General features: G+C 34.3%; 1 protein-coding gene across 2 annotated transcripts in view; it reads right to left on the reverse strand.

Moving 5' to 3' along the window:
* Window positions 1-17,889: 17,889 nt before the first annotated feature.
* Window positions 17,890-21,845, reverse strand: part of LOC123538965 (RING finger and CHY zinc finger domain-containing protein 1-like) — a 34,263-nt gene continuing 30,307 nt past the window's right edge. The window contains exon 8 of one of the 2 annotated variants that reach the window (XM_053530277.1): window positions 17,890-19,854. In XM_053530277.1, the coding sequence (XP_053386252.1) occupies window positions 19,821-19,854 (34 nt within the window). In that variant the 3' untranslated portion in view covers window positions 17,890-19,820. The remainder of the gene's footprint in view (window positions 19,855-21,845) is intronic. The other variant, XM_053530276.1, reaches the window with a different exon arrangement.

Genomic DNA, 21,845 nt, shown 5'->3' on the forward strand with positions numbered 1-21,845 from the left:
ACCTCTATTTAATCTACATGTATATAGCTGGATAACTCGAACAAATTTTGCCGCTCTCGTCGAGTTTGAGCGAACAAAGTCTGCTGATGTTTCAACGAAATGCGAAACGAATATTTCGGGAATAATTGAATTGGCTAATTAATACAGCGGTGTGCAAATTACTTGAAGTTATTTATACAACTATGGGTTTGTATTCCCATATGAATATCTGTAATTGGTGACTGTCGTTTTATTCGTTATGATTTTCCAAACTTGATAATACAACATAAAATAGCACACACTTTCTGGCATGTTTTGCACTGAAGTATAGGAAAACAAACAAAATACTCCTTTATTGGGTTCATAGTTTCTTGTTTCAGCAATAATTTTTTACCAAACTGTCTGAGCAGTGCCCCCTTGTACCAGATTGTTTTAGCAATACCTCTTTGTATCAGATTGATTCAGTAATACCCTTTTGTACCACAGTGTTTGAGCAATACCTGTTTTTACCAGATTAGTTGAGCAATACCTTTTTGTACTAGACTGTGCGGTCAATACCTCTTGATACAAGATTAGTTGAGCAATACATTTTTGTACTAGACTGTGCGGTCAATACCTCTTGATACAAGATTAGTTGAGCAATACATTTTTGTACTAGATTGTGCGGTCAATACCTCTTTTTACAAGATTAGTTGAGCAATAAATTTTTGTACTAGATTGTGCGGTCAATACCTCTTTTTACAAGATTAGTTGAGCAATACATTTTTGTACTAGACTGTGCGGTCAATACCTGTTGATACAAGATTAGTTGAGCAATACATTTTTGTACTAGATTGTGCGGTCAATACCTCTTTTTACAAGATTAGTTGAGCAATACATTTTTGTACTAGACTGTGCGGTCAATACCTCTTATACAAGATTAGTTGAGCAATACATTTTTGTACTAGATTGTGCGGTCAATACCTCTTTTTACAAGATTAGTTGAGCAATACATTTTTGTACTAGACTGTGCGGTCAATACCTCTTGATACAAGATTAGTTGAGCAATAAATTTTTGTACTAGATTGTGCGGTCAATACCTCTTTTTACAAGACTAGTTGAGCAATACATTTTTGTACTAGACTGTGCGGTCAATACCTCTTGATACAAGATTAGTTGAGCAATACATTTTTGTACTAGACTGTGCGGTCAATACCTCTTTTTACAAGATTAGTTGAGCAATACATTTTTGTACTAGACTGTGCGGTCAATACCTCTTGATACAAGATTAGTTGAGCAATACATTTTTGTACTAGATTGTGCGGTCAATACCTCTTTTTACAAGATTAGTTGAGCAATACCTTTTTGTACTCGATTGTGCGGTCAATACCTCTTTTTACAAGATTAGTTGAGCAATACCTTTTTGTACTCGATTGTGCGGTCAATACCTCTTTTTACAAGATTAGTTGAGCAATACCTTTTTGTACTCGATTGTGCGGTCAATATCTCTTTTTACAAGATTAGTTGAGCAATACCTTTTTGTACTCGATTGTGTGGTCAATACCTCTTTTTACAAGATTAGTTGAGCAATACCTTTTTGTACTCGATTGTGCGGTCAATATCTCTTTTTACAAGATTAGTTGAGCAGTACATTTTTGTACTAGAATGTGCGGTCAATACCTCTTTTTACAAGATTAGCTGAGCAATACATTTTTGTACTAGATTGTGTGGTCAATACCAATACCTCTTTTTACAAAATTAGTTGAGCAATACATTTTTGTACTAGATTGTGTGGTCAATACCTCTTTTTACAAGATTAGTTGAGCAATACATTTTTGTACTAGATTGTGTGGTCAATACCTCTTTTTACAAGATTAGTTCTTGAGTATCAGATCAACAAGAATATGTTTATACGTACCTTGACATATTAAGTATCGCCAGATAGTTACAAAGTCCGTTCTATGAAATGTTTCTTAGCACCAAAGATTAGTCGTACATTTAAATTCATAATAATATCAAAAATTATAGTGAAATGTATGTTTGTAGTTCACTAAAACGTGGCCATTTCAACGACACTGAATTTGAACGTATTTGAATATTATGTAATTTAAATGCATAGTCGCTAAGGGTGATAAATTTCGCGATATACTGACGATTAAAGTAGTAATATTCATCGCTTAAGGTATACAGAAAGATTTAAGATTATCCTTTTTGCAAATTATTGGACTAAGCAGTTTTCTAACTGACGACTGTGTTTAAATGGTTACCGCAGGCTATAGTATTAAGCTTAAAAGAGAATTGACATTTCAGCAATTTAATAGAAGTCGGTTTATCTACTCTCGTTTCGTAAATTTCAAATTTTTTAAATACGCTTTTTCCCACTTTTCCCAACACCCCTATCCTTTCATCTACCTCTTTTCGTTTTTTGTATTTTGCATTATAATTAAAATGTACTTGATGTTGATTTTTTAATACATATTATATATATAGTATACTATATTTTTCCTCAATAGTTTCTTTTTCTTGCGGGGCTACTTTATGATGCACGGTTCTCCCGCTGTGTCCGTGGTGCTCTTTTGCTTCCGGGAGATCTACCCTTACCTTTTTTCTATTTTGCTATGTTGTAATTAAAGTTAGAACAGGATACTCGAACAGATATTATTTCGGAAGTATGTTAGTATTGCGTACCAATGTGATCAAAATTACTAAAAATTAAACAGATACCACTAGTAGTGAAATGATAAGTCTGCAAGTACCTTTTTGTACAATTCTGTAAAGTACTCGCAGGTACGATGGAACTATGAAAATAAGAATGTACCTTCAGGTATAAAATGTATAAGTAGAGATATTTATTGTATCTGCAGTAATAAATGTTGTACATTGTACCTGCAGATATAATTCTATTTCTTCCGAAATGTTGGCATAAACTAAATAACATTTTTGGTTGCGGGTTTTATCCCGCTACCAAAGTTAAGTGTATTTCTGACAATCATGTAGCATCTTTATTTGATTCCAAATCACATCCAAAGGATGTTCATGTGCTACACAAAGTAGTCCCATTCATGAACAATGCGGATGAATTATCAGTGATCAAGCAGTTCTTATTCATCCTCCATCCATTCACACCAGCCATTTAGATTATATAAGATCTGTCAGTGATTAGGTATTCCAGTCCATGGTTACATCACTGACTTCCAGGTGTTCATGTAAGGTCAGGCAGATTTTATCTTAGATATGAGGCACGTTAGTATTTGTTTCTTATACATGTATATTTATAAATTGGCATTTAAAATGAAAATAAATCTAGCAAAATCCGCAACCACCAGACATCTCAAGGCTTTGATTTCACTTGGAAACAGCTACAAAGAGCAGCTACGGTCATTGACCATTTATTATTCTATTTCTTCCGAAATGTTGGCATAAACTAAATAACCTTTTTCACGTGGAAACAGCTAAAAGAGCAGCTACGGTCATTGACCATTTATTAATAAATTAACAACATTTACACACCTGTTCTAATCCTTAATGATCATAAACATTTACAAAGAATGCCTAACTCATGTTGTGATTAAGAAATAATTTATAGCAAAAGTGTGTTTTAACACAATTTACGCACGATGGGCAGTTATACGTCGGGCGTAATAATTTCACGAGGGCGCAGCCCGAATGAAATTATTTGTACGACGTATTACAGCTCGAATGTATAAATAGTGTTAAAACACGGTTTTGCTATAAATTATTTCGATTATATATGCTCTTAATCTAAAACAGTAGATAAAATAATACTATAGTAGCGCTCTTTCTTGGTCGCAACAAAAACATTGACGTCACCGCACGTTAACGTGACGTCATTGTAGCGTAAGAGTGTTTTAACAGAGACAAGCATATTTAAATATTATATAATACATATATTGCCGTGGTAGTCCACTTAAGCAATGCACACTTAACATATAAGGAAGTTTTAACAATACGACTCATACTGAAATATGCATTTGTATTTTTATTCGTTGTAAGTTTATGCATTTGTTCATGTTGTAAGTTTATGCATTTGTTCATCTTTTGCAATATATAATTTTAAAGATACATCAAGCGAGCACCCATGTACCGCTTGGTGTTAACAGTTTAATCTTCAGAATCTTTAAGCTAAGCATGAGTGCTTAATTGTAAGCTGTTAAGTTTACTTGTTGAAAATCTAAAGTGTTAAATATCTTTTTTTTTCACATGTTTTGTAAATTAATGAAATATATCAGTGAAATATATCTGGTAATTTCACAGCGAAAATTATCAATTTGCCGATTCACTAGCTGTGTGCTCAAATCGGTACAAATCGGTTAAAACCACTGTAAAGACATAATTAGAGATTATTTTACCTCACTTTTGTCTACAATGATAAAATCCAATTACCCGAGAAAGAGATATTTTGACCATCAAAAACATTCATGTGATCGCGCTGATATTTTGAATGTCATATAAGGGCAAATAACTGCTCCAATTTTTTAGCCAAATCATAAAATGATTGTCTCCCTTGTACACATATAGTAGCGACGTCATTATTCAACGTGTACACAGGCGATTCAGACGAAAGATGCAACAGTTGAATTAAATGAATTAAAAACATTTTTAACTTTTTATGTACTTAATTTTGTTCGGTATAACAAAACAAGTATCATATGGCAGCGTGTGTGACACTGATATTGTCAACCCTCGAAATAGAATGTCACCACTCGACTTTCGCCTCGGTTGACATTCTGCTCTCGGGTTGATAATATCAATGTCACACACGCTGTCATATGATATTTATATATTAGTTTACTGTTTTATGAATTTTAATTTAACAGGCGAGTCATAGAAAGTCGAAACTAAACGTAGACAAGGCTAACAATTTCAAATTTATGAAAACAGTAACCTAAATAAAACATGTTTATACCTATCTACTCAACTACAAAGTTATCCTAACTGACTTATATATAATGTTTTAACTTTTCAGGTGGTTATATTAAGTAACTGAGCTTTCAAAATGAATAGGTTTCTGCTTTGTAGTGGCTGATTGCTAAAAGCATCAAAGGTTTATATGGGTTTTTTACTTAATAGTTTAGAAAGTATATCAACCCATAAATACACTCAGTATTTTTAATCTCTAAACAAATAAAAGGAAACAGATTATATCCAGAGCTCTGCAAATCAGGGCAATATGCGCCCGAAGAATTCTAGATCAGAAGAAGAGGAAGTAAAAGTGAAAGAAAATACATTGTATGGGGTTATGCGGTTATGTGCGAAGGCGGTGATGGAATATTAAATCACAAGAAACTAAGAGTGAGTTTGGTCGGTGATGAAGGGGGCGGGGATGAGCGGGGACGGGTGTGTTTGTGTTTTGTGAGTTTGGGGGTAGGGAGGAGCAAAGTGGGTTGTTTCCTCATCACCACCCACCTATATTGCAAGTTTAAAGTCAATAACTTGATTAGTTTTTAAGCTGTGAACCCGACAAAATATATGAAGGATAGATTTGATATTTGATACCATTACATCATGGATGTCAGCTGTGGTCAATGAACCAGTAAGCTCTTCCCCTACGAAAGATATATACACATACACCTAATCAGGTAGCACATAATATTTTCATATTCATAGCACTGTAGCAGGAGCTACAGATAGTGATATTCGGGTGGAAACTATAACAAAACAAACAAAAGTTCAGTTTTATGGAACTTCCAGTCATTGACTTTGAAAACTGCTTAATAAACAGTAGGATGCAAAGAACTCTTTTATTGTTACAGAAATAAACGGTAGGTCATAGAATAGAAACACTGTTGCTCACACATACTATGTAGCAGTCTTACAATCTTAATTTCATAGAAAGTACAGATTAAGCTGTGACTTTGTATCAACTTAAGAGTGTTCATGTCACTTTCATAAACCTTAATGAAGGTATGAAAACCACAGCATTAAGGACACACTACTTTGTTATAGCAGTTCTTTTATGTTACACACTACTTTGTTATAGCAGTTCTTTTATGTTACACACTACATAGTACTACCAAGTTTCTTACAAAAACAATATTTATTATTATTATTATTTTTGTTATTATTTTTATTATTATTATTATTATTATTATTATTATAATATAACATTTATATAGGACTCTTTTCATGCACATGTACTCGTTCAAAAGTGCTTTACAGAATAAATTGCAAACAATACAAACAAATACGCATACAAAAAATGCATTCCACATTAACAAAACTCATGAATGTAAAACATATAGATAAAACAAGACAAACATATAAACATATTTAAAAGTATTTGTGCCTTAGGATAAAATACTGTTTTACGCTGTTTTATGAAAAGAAAAACAATGTATCGGTCAGTTAACGAAATGTTGAACAAAGAAGTGGGTTTGTAATAGGCTTTTGAAAGCAGCTAGCATGTGAGCTTCCCTGATCTTGACGGGAAGGGAGTTCCAAAGCTTTTGAGCAATGAACGAAAAGCTGCGATTGCCATACAACATGGTTTTTGTTTTTGGCATAACCAGTAACAGTGTGTCTTGTGATCTTTGGTTTCTGACCGGTTTATACACTTCTATCATATCCCTAATATAAGCAGGGGACTGATTTTGTGAAGCCTTAAAGGTGTGGATCAGAACCTTGTACTGCACCCTGTATTTCACTGGCACCCAATGGAGCTCCTTCAGAATCGGTGTTATATGATTGCGACGGACGGGGCATCATAGTGATGGCACGAGTTGCTGTGTTCTGGACATGTTGCAACTTGTTAAGTTAAGTAATATAAAAAATTGAAAGATAAAACTAATTCTGATAGATCGTGAAAACTAATAACACAATTTGACAAGTGGAAGGTGACTCATGACCTAATCAAATATTCCTTTCAGCTCGATTTTCTCAAAGAGTCTCTTCTATACAGTAGTTTATAACTCACAAATTAACACAATACTGAAAAGAACTAACTGTTAACTTACTGTTGTCTTCTCTTCTAGTAAGTCAGTCCATTAACAATTCGTATTATTTCAATCACCTGAAACTAATTAAAGCCACCAACAACGTTGTAATTAGACGAAACTGATCCCTTATTTTCACATAAATATTGAGAATTTATCTAATGAGTACTTATATTGGTAAGAAAAGTTTGTTACCTATCGTGTAACAGTTTCTCTAGAAGCTAGTGAAAGAAAAAGCTGAGTGAGGTCAACGGTTTGATCGAAGCAAACTTCTGCTGGGACAATGCAAGAGTCAGTAACCTTTGGTGGAGAACCTATCTATCTTGTAGAAGAGGGTACATTAGCATGATCTGTTCAGTTGCCTCTACTTGACTCATTATATCGGCGTATGTGTGCTTACATTCTGGACCTTGGGCCTTAACTGGAGCGCGCACGATAAAAAATGTTATCACGTTGGCACGTGCGCAAAGACGAAACTATCTTGTTTCGTTGTTTCACCTTGGCGTGTGTGCCACTAACAAAGTGTTCGTGTTTGCGCTTTGGCACGTACGCCAAGATGAAATAAAATGTTAAGTTAATGCGTGCTGGCATGCGCGTGACAACAAAATATTTTATTTCGTCCTGGCGCGAGTGCCATATGACATTTTCGTTGATGGCACGCTCGCCAGCGCGAAATAAAATGTTTTGTTCTGCTGCATACAATACTTCATTTTGTTGCGTAGATGACAAGAAGACACAACAAACTTTCAACATTTTCTAAATCAGCCGCCATAAGTCTGACTGTTGCATATAATAGGTATTACCGTCAATGATAAAATAACAAAAATTATTCATCCTTACGTGTCTTTACATTAATAATCCTTTTTTAGGAACAAGTTCAAATCGTAAAAGTTCACATGTCATTATTTCATGGTTTTATTTTCAAAAATACCGTTTGAAACAAATGTTTAACGTAACTCCAATTTACCATAAAGTGTTATCTAAGGCGTTGGTCAACGGTACGTTAAACGGTCTAAGGTAGTTCTGCACTTACTGATCAAAAATATTTCTACCAGAATCTGATTAAACCCCGATTTTTCAAAACTTCAGAATATATTTATAAAAACCGGCAAATAAAAAAGATAAGGTCGGGAGCTTGACTTTTTGCTACATCAATTAGAAAAACATTCACCTCACCAAGTTGTCTCTGTGAAGTAAGCAGAATAGCAGAATTCTCCAGCAGAATAGCAGAATAACTCCAGCAGAATAGCAGAATTGCCGATCAACTCCAGCAGAACAGCAGAACAACATTAAAAATAGCAGAGTAGCAGAACAACAGAATAACTGCAGCAGAATAGCAGAATAACTCCAGCAGAACAGCAGAACAGCAGAATAACAGAACCACTCCAGCAGAAAAGCAGAAGATGACAAAGGACAGGAAGGTGAAGATAACGACAAATGACAAGAAAGTGAAGATAATGACAAAGGACAAGAAAGTGAAGATAACGACAAAGGACAAGAAAGTGAAGAATACAACAACGGACAAGAAAGTGAAGATAACGACAAAGGACGAGAAAATAAAGATAACGGCAAAGGACAAGAATATGAAGATAACGAGAAAGGACAAGAAAGTGAAGATAACGACAAAGAACAGGAAAGTGAAAATAACGACAAAGGACAAGAAAGTGAAGATAACGACAAAGAACAGGAAAGTGATGATAACGACAAAGGACTAGAGAGTGAAAATGTATAATTCGGTCTTAAAGTTGTTCTTTTAACTGGCAAAAATGGTTTTCTAACAAATTATAATGGTAACATGTTTACCGCAAAAATAGTCTTAGGCTAATTTTTATTGTCATATTGATGCGAGGTAAACATTTAGTATTTTTGTCTTTTTAATGTTGTTCAGCTATGCTGCTATTCTGCTGGAGTTGTTCTGCTATTCTGCTGGAGTTATTTTGCTATTCTGCTGGAGTTATTCTGTTATTCTGCTATTCTTATGTTGTTCTGCTATTCTGCTGTTCTGCTGGAGTTGTTCGGCTATTCTGCTGGTGCTGTTCTGCTATTCTGCTGGAGTTATTCTGCTATTCTGCTGGAGTTATTCTGCTATTCTGCTAACTTCACAGAGACCACCTAGTTTCATATTATAAATCCATGGGATTTTGTTTTGACAATGTAGATTTTTATTTCACTTCTCAAAAATTATACATTAACATATTGTCTATAATATAGGCATTGTAACTGAAAATTCAAATTTCAAGTAGGAGCTATCTATATTAAATATATGTATAGTTAACTGCATCAAAATACAAGGACTGAAAAAATTATTAAAATATCATTTCCTGAAAAAGAGTTATTTGAGCTGAAAAAAAAAGATCCCGGATGAAATATTTGGGAAAAAATGGAGACAACTCCGCAAAGACTTTATGATAAGCTTAGGTGACTGTTGACCTAGAACCTCATGCAAACTATGCACGTTTTACCTCTAATCATGAAAAAAGCATGCATACTTGTCACATGGATTAGCAACCTGAATACAAAACTATGTAAAGATCAAGTAATTGATTGCCCTGGGAAAAGTAGGACATTTTTTGTGGTGAAATTTGTCAACAAACAGACAATTTTTTTACAAAGTCAAAACCCACAGAATTTTACAGGGTGAAATATGTTGAAAAGGCTACAGCTTGAAAGAGAACAATCTCAACTACCCATACATATGCGTCAAAGTATGGGGAAAATATCTAGAAATATGAGAAAATCGAAGAAATCAATTTTAAGACTGTTAGATGCATAACTGTGTAATCATGCATGACATTTATCATAGACAGGTTACTTTTCCTTTGCACTGATAAAACATGGGCAGGATTAGGATTAAGAAACAGTGTTCACTCAACAATTTCACTATATAAACAGATTGTTTCCGATGTGTAAAGAAGGCTTAGGGTAAGTCTCTAAGTAACAAGCGGAATAATTCCTTTTATTGTATATCACAGGTGGGCCGGTGGTCTAGTGGTAACACGCTTGACTGTCAATCCAGACGTGCGGGTTCGAATCCCGGTCCAGGAACTGGAAATTTCTGAGATGATCTTGAGTGTCTCCCACCTAACTAAGAGGCCTGTACTGGTTCTTCTCATGAAAAACGGCTTCGCGTGTATCGGTGCTATACACCGGGCACGTTAAAGAACCAGACTGTCTATTCGAAAAGAGCTAGGCTAAGTTAGCCGGACATGTCTGTATCTAAAACTGATTTCTCTCTATCTGTTCTGGGGGCTTTATCTCACGCTGCCCCTCTGGTCGGATCGCTCTGTGTCAGTACTAGTGTACTTTACGATATGTAAAGCGCCTTAGAATGTGTTTATCAGGAAAAGGGCGCTATATAAATCTGGTATAATAATAATTATAATAATAATAATATAGTCCTTGAGTTACGGCTCTGGAATCAGTCGACATTGAGAAAACTGACATCTAGTCTGCTCAATAAGAATCAAAAGTAATGTTCTGTAACAGGTGTATATTGTGACAGTTTGGCTCTCATGTTTTACCAGTATTGATGAAATAAAAATGATTAACCAGGATTGTTTGAAACATTTTAATGTTAATGGAAAAATGTACAGCTTATTTCCTTTTATTTTATGCCACAGTCCAGTTCTAGCGCCACAAGTTTCTATATATTTTATTCACTGAAGTGTGTTTTAGTGAAACAAAATCTTCTGAGATACGAACAGGCGTCACTGTCAAAATGTTTTTTTTTTTAATGAAAGCATTTTCTAACTTTCGAAAAAAAAAGTGAAATAAAGCTGGAGGCATGTAACTTTAACCAATGTTTCTTGCTTCTGCACTGTTCCGTTCCTTAACATGACCTGAATAAGAAGAGCCCGTATTTTCGAAAAAAAAATGAAATAAAGCTGGAAGCCTGTAATTAATTAAGTTTTTTTTTTGGTTCTGTTCCAGTACTTACCGTTCTCCGCTCCTAACTTGAACTGAATTAAACATAGGCGTAGGAGCAGGGGGGGGGGGGGGGGGGGGGGGGCAGGGGGGGCCAGGCCCCCCCCCCCCAAGCTAGGAGACGGGGGGGGGGGCCAAAGTATAGTTTGGCCCCCCAAATATTTTGGAAAAGAGATATAAATTGCAGTCTAATATAACATTTACTTAGCATCATATAATTCTTTTCAACCTGATTTCTGATTTGCATTTGACCTTCATTTGTATTCTGACTAAAATGTCTCTTTCCGTAGTGTGAGTACTGAAATCTGTACGCGCCACGCCAAGAATTGTTTACACTTTATAAAAATAATATATCATTGAGCGCAATCACTATGTACAGTTCCGGTTTGAGCGTCTGCAAAATCAATGTAGGCCTAACTATTAAGCCTGTTTATGCATGTAAACGTTATGTATTTTTTTTGTTTTTCATTGTCCATTCAAGGGAAATGATATTTCCACAACTTTATACCACAATTAAACAAATGCAGTGCTAATTGATTGTATGTCCAGGGCTTCAACAGAAGAATGTAAAAAAATGGCACACTTAATTAGAACAATACATAATATGACTGATTAAGACAGTTCAGTGCCTAGTCGTATGTGTATCATCAGAATAACTCAATGATTGCTAAAACATAAAGGTTTGAGGGGCCTATGGCCCAATTAATACCTGTACAAGGCTTTGAGTCTTTGTCACGAATAATGCACCGAGGATACCTTGCCGCTAACCCCCACCCCCCGCCCCCACAAACCGCCGGTCGAAAAGGTTTGGCCCCCTCAAAGTTAAACTCGCTCCTACGCCCATGTTAAAGGAAGAGGCTGAATGACTTTATACGCATTGTTTCATGTCAAATCATCACGGAGAACGTAATCAAACTTTCAATACTTTGTCATACGAACACACTTATATCAAGTAAAGACGAATCACTTCGACAAAACATGTCATAAGACAAGTTCACGTAATATATTTTCCGTCGGTTAAGCGAAGCGAATTAGGCGGGAAATATTTTCCTTGAATAGGTATAGATCCTTTGTTGTATCAGGCCAATCAAAATCTTGTTTTGATGGTTGTTTTGTTGGTAGCCTTAGTAACGCTGGTAAGGCAAGTTATCGTGCTGATTGTTGTGATTTGTATGGTCATTTGAGCAGCTATGCTTACAAACAGATTATTTTTTAAATCTAAATCACGGGAAATTATTTGTTACTTTATTTAAAAATGTTTATATATATATAGACATGAGAAGTGAATGTTATGCATGTTCAATCATTGAATTGAATGGTATTTGAAGTTGTTATATGATTCATGTCAGTATTTTCTTATATGTAAATGTAATGGATATTATATTATTGGAAAAAGAAACAATGTAAGCTAATCGTGCCCAAGTGCTCATTACATATTATACAAAGATCTGTGTATGTTTAAGGAATAACCGTGTCCCATTTATTCCATTTATACCTCTAACAGTTTCCATCCTTGATACACATCATCAGCATAAAGTGGACATATGCATATTATCGGGACTTCCATGTCCATGTATTTTTTCTGGAGTTTTGGCCAATGTGAGGGAGAATTTTAGTTTGTCTTTTTTTCAGTATGAAAACATGTTAGTTTTGTCAAACTTGGTGTTGTCCATTTTACGTTAAAATTTCTGTTTCAGTTGACAGACTTAGATTTGTGTTTTATATGATATATATCTGTCTATCTATCTTCGAGTACTGTTTAACTCCCTTTCTGTTATTTTCTTCTTCACAGCAGACGGCCTCAGAATTGGAGGTTACCCAAATCTAAAGATGTTGAGGAATACAAGAAACAACATAAAATAACTATGAAAAACAAATGCAATTAAAACAACGTGAAATTATATTGAATCATCATATTAAAGGGGCATAATTACAAAATTTTATAAAAGACAATTAAACACACATTTCTGTCGGGATCTAACTCTACGTGATGGACCATTTTTATCTCGGACAAAGTATATGGTACATGAAAAAGGTCCTGCAATGTTGTTCAAATGATCATGCATATCTTTAACAGACTGCAAATAAAAGATAGATTTTAAGAAATTATTCATTTATATCATACTACATATTTATATGTTCTGTCATTTCTAAAGAAAATTAAATTTGTTTCCTTTTATTTGTTTACTATCTATCTCTGTTGACAGAATGAACAATTATGAATATAAAGATGATTGCAGCTCCCTGGTATTTCCTTAACTGTTTTGTTACATGCTCAAATCTAGAATCAGGCAGTACTAAGTAATCGAAAACAAATTTTGCATATTTTTCTTTACCTTATGAATAGATGAATTACAAGGAAAAGACAATTTTAAACACCAGATTCTTTTATCTTAAATGTGTACTTAAACTTCCCAGATAAAGTGGAAACATCATCAGTGGAAACATCATCAAGTGAATGAAGCTTTGTGCAATAACGCGTTCCCGATGTCTTTTCAGTAATTTTTGTTTGTAGGTTCCAAAACTCGCCCGCTGAGCTACACAGCCATTGCTAGTTGAAATTTTTATTACCTCCAATGAAAAGCAGGAAGGAGATATAGAAATCCAGTCCGTCAGGTAATGCTAACCTCAAAAGCCATAATTCCGTCATAATTTAGTTTTAGAAACTTCATATTTTTGCAGTTTTGTCCGAACGATTAATTTGCAACAAATGTAGGGAATTTAAAGAAAGTACATGTAATGATAGAAAGTACTGACCACGAGAACCAGGCCCTGTGTTCACAAAACATTTTTCGGTCTCAGCTGAGTTTGAGTTTGAAATTTTAATATCAATTTTACTAAACCTTCAACAGTAAATACCACCTGACACTGATCATCAATACTGGTTAGTCATTTGAAAATAGTTAATAACTTAAAATTTAGTTTTAAACATGCTATCTAGATATAGATGATGTATAAAGTTTCATTATCAAACTCAGCTGAGACTGAAAATGTTTTGTGAACACGGGGCCAGAACTCTTTCTTGAATAATGTGTGAATGGTTTCCAATTTTGTACTTGTTTTCCTTTAATAACTGCGCCATCTGAGGGGTATTCAAGAAAGTATGTGGGGAAGTAGATCTACATAGCGTAAAAACTAATCTCTTAATTAATTCTGAATTATCCCCCTTATTGTACTCGAGTTTGGACTTTCTATTAACTTTTCAACCACTGAAGGTAATGTGAACCTGACAAAAATGTTAAAATGTAGGTCAGGGCACCCTGCGCTTAAACCATAACACTCTTGAATCATATCCCGTAACTGTACTTTTACATAATTTTTCATCCGTTGAATAAACAATAACAAGACTCCTTACACAATGATAAATAGTAAAAAGAGGAATTTACAGAGTTCAAGAACTGCAAGTTCTGCAACACTAGCTTGAATACTTTTCAAATTATTACTTCCTTCACCCCCACCCCCGCCCCGTGAAATCACTTAACTTTTATTTTAATGTAATATTCTTTCTAGTCAGTGGTCGGGGAATACTGCAGGTGCCCCGCCAGGAAATATATCGGGCACAGGCGGTCGCTTACCAACCGTAAGAAATCTAGACGGCTACCTCATAGGACGATCCGAGCGGGTCTCAACTCACAAAGGTAAGAGATATAAAAAGAAATATAAGTAGAGACAAACATTCCCATAAAAAGAGTAAGTTTCTGTCCGCTCAATTCCATATATAGCCCATTTATCATCAAGACCTATCAATTTCGATAATCCGCTATTCGAGACACTACACTATACATGTACATTTTAACGGCGGTTTCCTTTTTAATAATCATATACACACTAAATTAATGTATACGTATACCTTATTATGTGATCAAATAACAAAATCTTTGCTCTTTTTAGATGTGATAAACACTCACAAACCTTCAATAGCTCATTACCAGATGTTTCATCCTTATTTTCATTTTCTTGATGATACACCGGACTTTTCAAACATGATTACTGGACGCCTCGGGAAATCAAACCGGTTTAGAGGTCCGGTTACCGGACACGTAGCCACGATACGCAGTGTCGTATTTTTGAAGCTTCCGAGCACAAATATAAAAGCGCCCTCTGATATCATAATGAGAGATGTACATTATGGTAACCTCATTGCTTAGTTCTATGCTCCATTTTGCTTAGTGACAGAGAGAGTGTGTCTACTCTCATGTCTTAAACTTGGTAGAATATTTCTGTCAACTGTTCTTGCGTACGAGTGACCACATTCACCCCGTCCAGGAACCACTTTTATTCATATCAACACAGACACATGGTAAAGGAAAGATGTAAGTTTACCACAAGGCAATCCACCGAATGTAGCATCTCGCACTGCAGCATGACCGAAAGCAAGATAAATCCTAGACTAAAGAAGACCCGATGAAGCAATACAAGTAGCAGTATGGATACTGTAGACAAATGAACAAGGAATGATGTAACAGTTTGTGCGATAGTGACTTGCATGTGTCAAATGGTTTAGAAAATAATTAATGTAAAACTAAAACCACCTCCAGGTGTGGTTTTATTGTTACACTTAAATATAATCAACATTTATATCACCAGTGCAAATACACATGCTTTAAAATCCCACCGAATCTGACAATTTTGCGGGAAAATACGCATGGTTATCTTTATGTTTATAAACAATGGATGCAATGGTTGTTAATTGTATACTTCCTTTTTATATCTGCACGCCCCCTTGTTTGTAATATTTTTGTTTGTTACAAAATCAGTATCAAAACCAACTATGCCTATGTTTCTACATCCATGTTTACTGCCCAAAATGCAACAATGTTTATAAATAATCCTTGCAGATATTTGCCTAAATCCACATTCCACTGCCTAATTTGGATGTAAACTAGATTACATTTTTGTTTAGTATCTCAACCACCAATTAGCGCCAGCGCTAGAATAATACGGATGTACAGTCTGAACACTGCATTATTTCAGACACTATTAATTTGGCATGTATGTTGATGACACCACTGTTAATTATTTCGACACTGACATTTAATATTTAGAGCAAGAAATACAAAATAATCTTAGCCTCATCGACACATGGTGCAAAATTGCATCCAGAAAAAAAGAAATGTGTGCGTCTAAATACAAATTCAAAATGTAACATGCAAGAACTTGAACCGTTTATCAATGGAACGGTAATTGAAAATGTAATAAGCTGATATATTATTTGAATCTGTATAGATCAAAAAGTAACTTGGTATACACAAGTTTGCATTTCTTTCTTTTTGGATAAACAAATAAAAAATTGTACTTTTAAAATAATTTCGTACTTTTTAATCAATGACATGAAGATGTTATATTAAATTAACAATACGTATTTTATGTCAAACACGGATTGTAGTTCTGGGGGCTTGTCTGTAAATCAAATACTGATCAAATATATAATATAATCAGAAGAAGAGAAATTCGCGTAATAATGAAAACAGGTATCGCAAATAGCGTGTTCAAAACTCTAATTCTTCTCAACTTTGAAAAACAGATACAATTATTTCCAATAGAAGTAGTATAATTGATCTTTCACAACCTTCAAATGACGACATCATTCTGTTATCTATGTAAGTGTTACTATACGCAGATGACATTGCATTATTTACTACGAAGCCAGATAGTCTTCAACTTAATAATCTTTTTTTAGATATTCACGCAAAAGGGGATTGAAAATAAATGTTACTAAAACCAAAATTTTGATATTTGAAAAAAGAAAATCTAGACATAATTATACATGGATTGTAAAAAGTCTCCCCGTACATTCAATCAGGGCTGTTATATTTCGATCTTCTCAGATCGTTCGGCACGACTTTTATGTCGTGTTATTAGTACTGTTTAGTTTCTCAACATGACCATTTCGGCCTGGGTGGTTCCAATACTCCCGCTTTCATAGCCTTGGATATGGTGCCTGCTTTTTAATTTTGTTTTTTGACAGTTCCTGTGATACGCAGGCTCCATAACCTCAGATCCCGTTCATAAATTCCGGTTTGTTTATTTCTGCCCATTGTTTCCTCGTTTGGGGCAAACCCTTTACTTTATCTGGGGACCAAACGCCGCTCTTCATGGAATTACACGCCTCAACACGTGTATCATTGAAGGTTTCATGTTCACCGCCGTTTGAATACATCGGCGGGTGTCTCTAAATTGTTTTTTGTACTTTTAGCATGTGTAAATGTTGAGTTCTGCTCAACCCGGGGCTAGAGGGCGTGGATGGTAGCATGCATTTCCACTACCGTCCATGAACAGACTCAATCAAACCGAGCCTGCAACATTTTCATTTTTGTCGTGTTGAGCGACCTGTGAAGTTTTCACTTTTCTCTATTTTGTAAATGGAGAAAATGTAGAAATTGTAGACTCTTTCTGCTATCTCGGTATGAAGTTCTCTTACACAGGTACTATGAAAAATGCTGTGAAAACGCTGAACGATCAGGCCCTAAACCATAAAATACAGTTATATATTTAGTCAAATTAAGTTTGACATTAAACCTAAATTGTACTTGATTGACTTGTATGCAACTCCAATAATGTTGTATGGCTCAGAATACTGGGGATTACACAATTACAACAAAAGTGACAAAATACATGTAAGGTTCTGCAAAATTGTTCTAGGTGTTCGTCCTCAGATTTCTAATGCTGCTGTTTTTGGAGAGCTTGGGGAGCGTGCTCTTCAAAACTAGTTATCTCGCACGCTTAGCTCAACAGATGTACGGATCGCGGGGTCATGAGTTCGATCCCCCGATGAGACTCAAATTCTCTGTGACAATTTGATAAAACACATTGTTTCTGAAATTATTCGTCCTCCACCTCTGATTTATGTGGGGACGTTGGTAGTTACTTATGGATAACAGGTTTGTATTGGTACAAAATCAAAGAACATTGGTTAGGTTAAATGCCCGCCGTTAAAGAAATGAAATACTGTTGAAAAATGGAGTTAAACCCAAACAATAAAAAACAAACTTACAAACACAGTGCATAAAACGTTGATAGAAATGACAATACTATTTCTACTTGGGCATCAGTGTTAAAAACAAACAGATAGCTTAGGATATAATTATTTATGGAATACATTCAGCTATAACTTGAACTATTTGTCAATGTTAACACAAAGATTACATGATAATTATACAGAATAACAAAACAGTCAAAATTGTATTACTACAGAAAGTTGAAAACTGTGTTCAAATATGAAAAGTATTTAGTTGTAAGCAGTGAACTAACATAGGAGAGAAATGTCTCGATTTAGACTTTGTTCACATTGTCTTGAAACTGAAAGTGCGAGGAAAGAACGTTACGAATATGTAAACTTTGTTCACAAAATGTAGAATCTTAATATAATTTCCTGTATTGATGTCCACTTTATAGAAACCGTCGTGACAAGTATTGTACTAACTATTTGCTTGTATGTATAAATAGTTTTAAAAGAATATTACCTTTGAATGATAAAAGAATTATTAAATATACAGCCAAATATGTCTTCTGGTATGCAGTTAAGCACGGAACAACATACAGATGCTGATTATTTTTTGTTGTTTTGTTGAACGTCACACCGAAACGCTTAGCTCATAGGTCATATGGCAACTTTCCAGATTCTTATGATGGAAAACTACCCTAGATGCCCCTCCGGGCATTACTTTATCATTGGCGGGCACCTGGGTAAAAAAACAACGATCTTAAAACATCCTCACATGAAAAATTATTCGCCCCAATTGAGGGTCGATCCCACATTGGTGAAGGGAAAGTGATTTGAAGTCAGCGACCTTAATCTGTCGGCCATGGTGGCCCCTTGCTGCTTTTAAAAACTTCGCCATATTTATTAATATTGTCATATGTAATTGTTATATGCTATAAAAATTTATGTAAATTCAAGTAATACTTTGGCCATCTTTTTATATATATTTGTAAATGGCCAAAGGTATATTCTCCATGCTGATATGCTAATAAATCTGAAAATGAAATAAGACTTAAATGTAACCATAATCTTGTACAAATCTTTTGCACACAAGTATAAATATAACCTTCGTTCTTTTTTTTTATTGAAGCCTAGAACAAACTACTTGAAACAAACTTTTACACACAAAGCAGTCAATTCGATCAAACATAAAACTGCAAGATAATTTATAAACATAAAGGATTAGTTATTACAAGAACAACGTTAATTATACAAAAAAATCTTATTCTGGCGATACTTTTACATATTGTTCTAATATTTTTCAAATCACCAATTACCGTAATGTTTTCTTGTGATAAATGTTAGTTTTTTGTTTTTTTAAAAGATCGATGCATGAATGTACAAGTAAGCAAAATAAATTTCATTGACTTATACTTCTAGTGAAAAACCCTTACAACTTCAAATCGAGTGTGTTTGTCGTGATAAATTTCAATATTAATGTGTGCTATTGTTTATACTGTTTATTTACTTGTGCACAGAAGGCCGCATTGAATATAAATTGTTTGTATACGGTGTAATCTATTTACCTTTTTAAAATATTGATTTTATTGTTATTATTAACATTATCATTATGTAATATATCTTTGTTTTCAAGAAATTTCTATCATTAACAACAGTCAAAACGTTATCCATATTCAATTTATCAATAAAGTCTACTCCAGCTGACCAAATTTGTTTAATGATAAATCTTCGAAGTATGACATATTTAACAATGCTCATGATATCGTCATACTTGGAAATGTGGAAAAATAAAACAAACACGTTTCTTAATAATTATTATTTCTAGAATGTGACCATAATTCTAGCAGAGTAAAAAACAATTCAGGATACCAAACTATTGTAAAAGTAGTAAATTAGGAGAAAGACAAACACAATTATAGACAATATATCCATTCAACATACAAAATCTTGGACTGCAAAATATTTACTACATAACCTTCAGTACATAAGCAATAACATGAATGTTCATTATGTGTCCCTATTTCCATGTATTCCAAGAGATTTTAGCCACAAATTGGGCACGTGACTTGACTGTACCTGAAATGCAAGGCATGAAGCTTATAAACAAGAAAAGACTGACATGTTTAGAAATATAATTTCTGTTTAGTGTCTGACATTATTATAGGTCAATTATTTCTAATAATTGTATATAGTTCAGGGTTTTTAGGGTTTGGGTTACAGGTAAAAAACATTTTTGTACTTTGTAAGCAAATTTCTTGTTGTACCTGAAATACTGTATTGGTATTTCATGTATTTAATGAATTATTACGGGTTTTAATTTACTATGTTACGCGCCACTACAGCAATTGTAATGCTCGTTTGTTTACCGTTTTGACAGCTGTCATCTGTCAAATGATGTTCCATTATTTCTTGTTTATATTTACCGTTTGTTGTTTTATATTAATTTTTCAGATTATATCTTTGATAGGAATGGAATCATATCATTGAACATTATTATTAAAACCCATAAATGAACATTAAAATTATTTTGTCATCTGGCCCACCCTCTCGTAAGACCATGAAGCCAAGTCGTCTATAAGACAATCCTGAGCTAGCTCGGAGCGAAAAGAAGGGTAAAATATATACGTAAGGTATTGTGTCTCTGTGTGATTTAGGTTTTGTTTGAAGTAATGTCTCACTTGGAATTTTAAGTGCTTTCTGTTGCCAATGCGTATATTAGGGTTTCACCTGGCGGGGATAACGTTAATTAGTCTCCTACTGGTTGAAACCAGTTTCGGGGACGATAGGAATGCACTTTTCCGTCATTCTGTCCGTCCGTCCGTCCGCAATTTCATGTCAGGTCCATAACTATATCGAAACTAAGTTAAATAACTATCTAAGGCAGATAAATGAGTGGGCAAAACAGTGGTTAGTTCAGTTCAATCCCCAAAAAACTGAATTTATGTTCTTTTCCTTAGGGTCCTTTAGAAAACCAGAATTATATTTTAATGACATAAAAATAGATTACGTCCAACATCATAAACACCTTGGGTTAACTTTAAGTCAGGATTGCAAATGGCACGAACACATAAATAATATTTCTGCTTCAGCTTCTAAGGTACTTGGTTCAATGAGGGCAATTAAATTTAGGTTAAAAAGAGTTTCATTAAACCAAATCTATTTATCTTACATGAGATCTATTTTAGAATATGCCTCTGTCGTTTGGGATGGGCTGCACTGAATATGAAAAACTTTCACTAGAAAGACTTCAGTATGAAGCTGCAAGAATAGTTACAGGTTTAACCGAATAAGTTTCCATAAATAAACTTCTTGCTGAAACAGGATGGTAGTCACTTTCTGATAGGAGAACGATTCAAAAACTAATTACAATTTTTAAAGGACACAATTATCTATTACCAGTTTACATATTATAATTAGATTTTTTCCAAACATTGTTACAGAAAATGTATCGTACAATCTACGTAATAGTGATAATCATATTACCATTGCTAGGAGAACCCAGATATACTCAAATTCATTTATCCCATCTTCAATTTCCTTATGGAACAATCTTGAACTTGAAATTCGGAATTCACCATCACTAAGAATTTTCAAAAGTAGAGTAAATAAAAAATTTCAACCACCGCTGGTTCCTTCTTATTATCTTGTGGGTGAAAGACGTTATTCAGTATATCATGCAAGAATAGGAAACAATTGCAGTAACTTAAACAATCATCTTCGTGAAAATTCAACATGTCACTGTGGAGTTGTATGCAAAGATGCTGGGCATTACTTTTTTCAATGTCCAACTTTTAACGAACAACGCATAAATAGAGAATATTAGGTTACTGTCTGATAAATTTAAATTTATGAGGCGAGTTGAAGAAAATATATTAGGCGAGGCTGTGCCGAGCCTTATATTTTTTCGTAGACGAGCCTAATAAATTAAAAATTTTCAGACAGTAATCTAATATTCTATTTAATATCCTAACTGTTCAGAAAATTGGGGAAAAGTCGTTGGAAAGAGTAACAGCGTGCAGACTTGACGTCATATAATATGACGTTTGCTAGTGTAATTCAGTTTGTGG

This window comes from Mercenaria mercenaria, chromosome 18, assembly GCF_021730395.1.
Source record: "Mercenaria mercenaria strain notata chromosome 18, MADL_Memer_1, whole genome shotgun sequence".
NCBI classification, from domain to species: domain Eukaryota; kingdom Metazoa; phylum Mollusca; class Bivalvia; order Venerida; family Veneridae; genus Mercenaria; species Mercenaria mercenaria.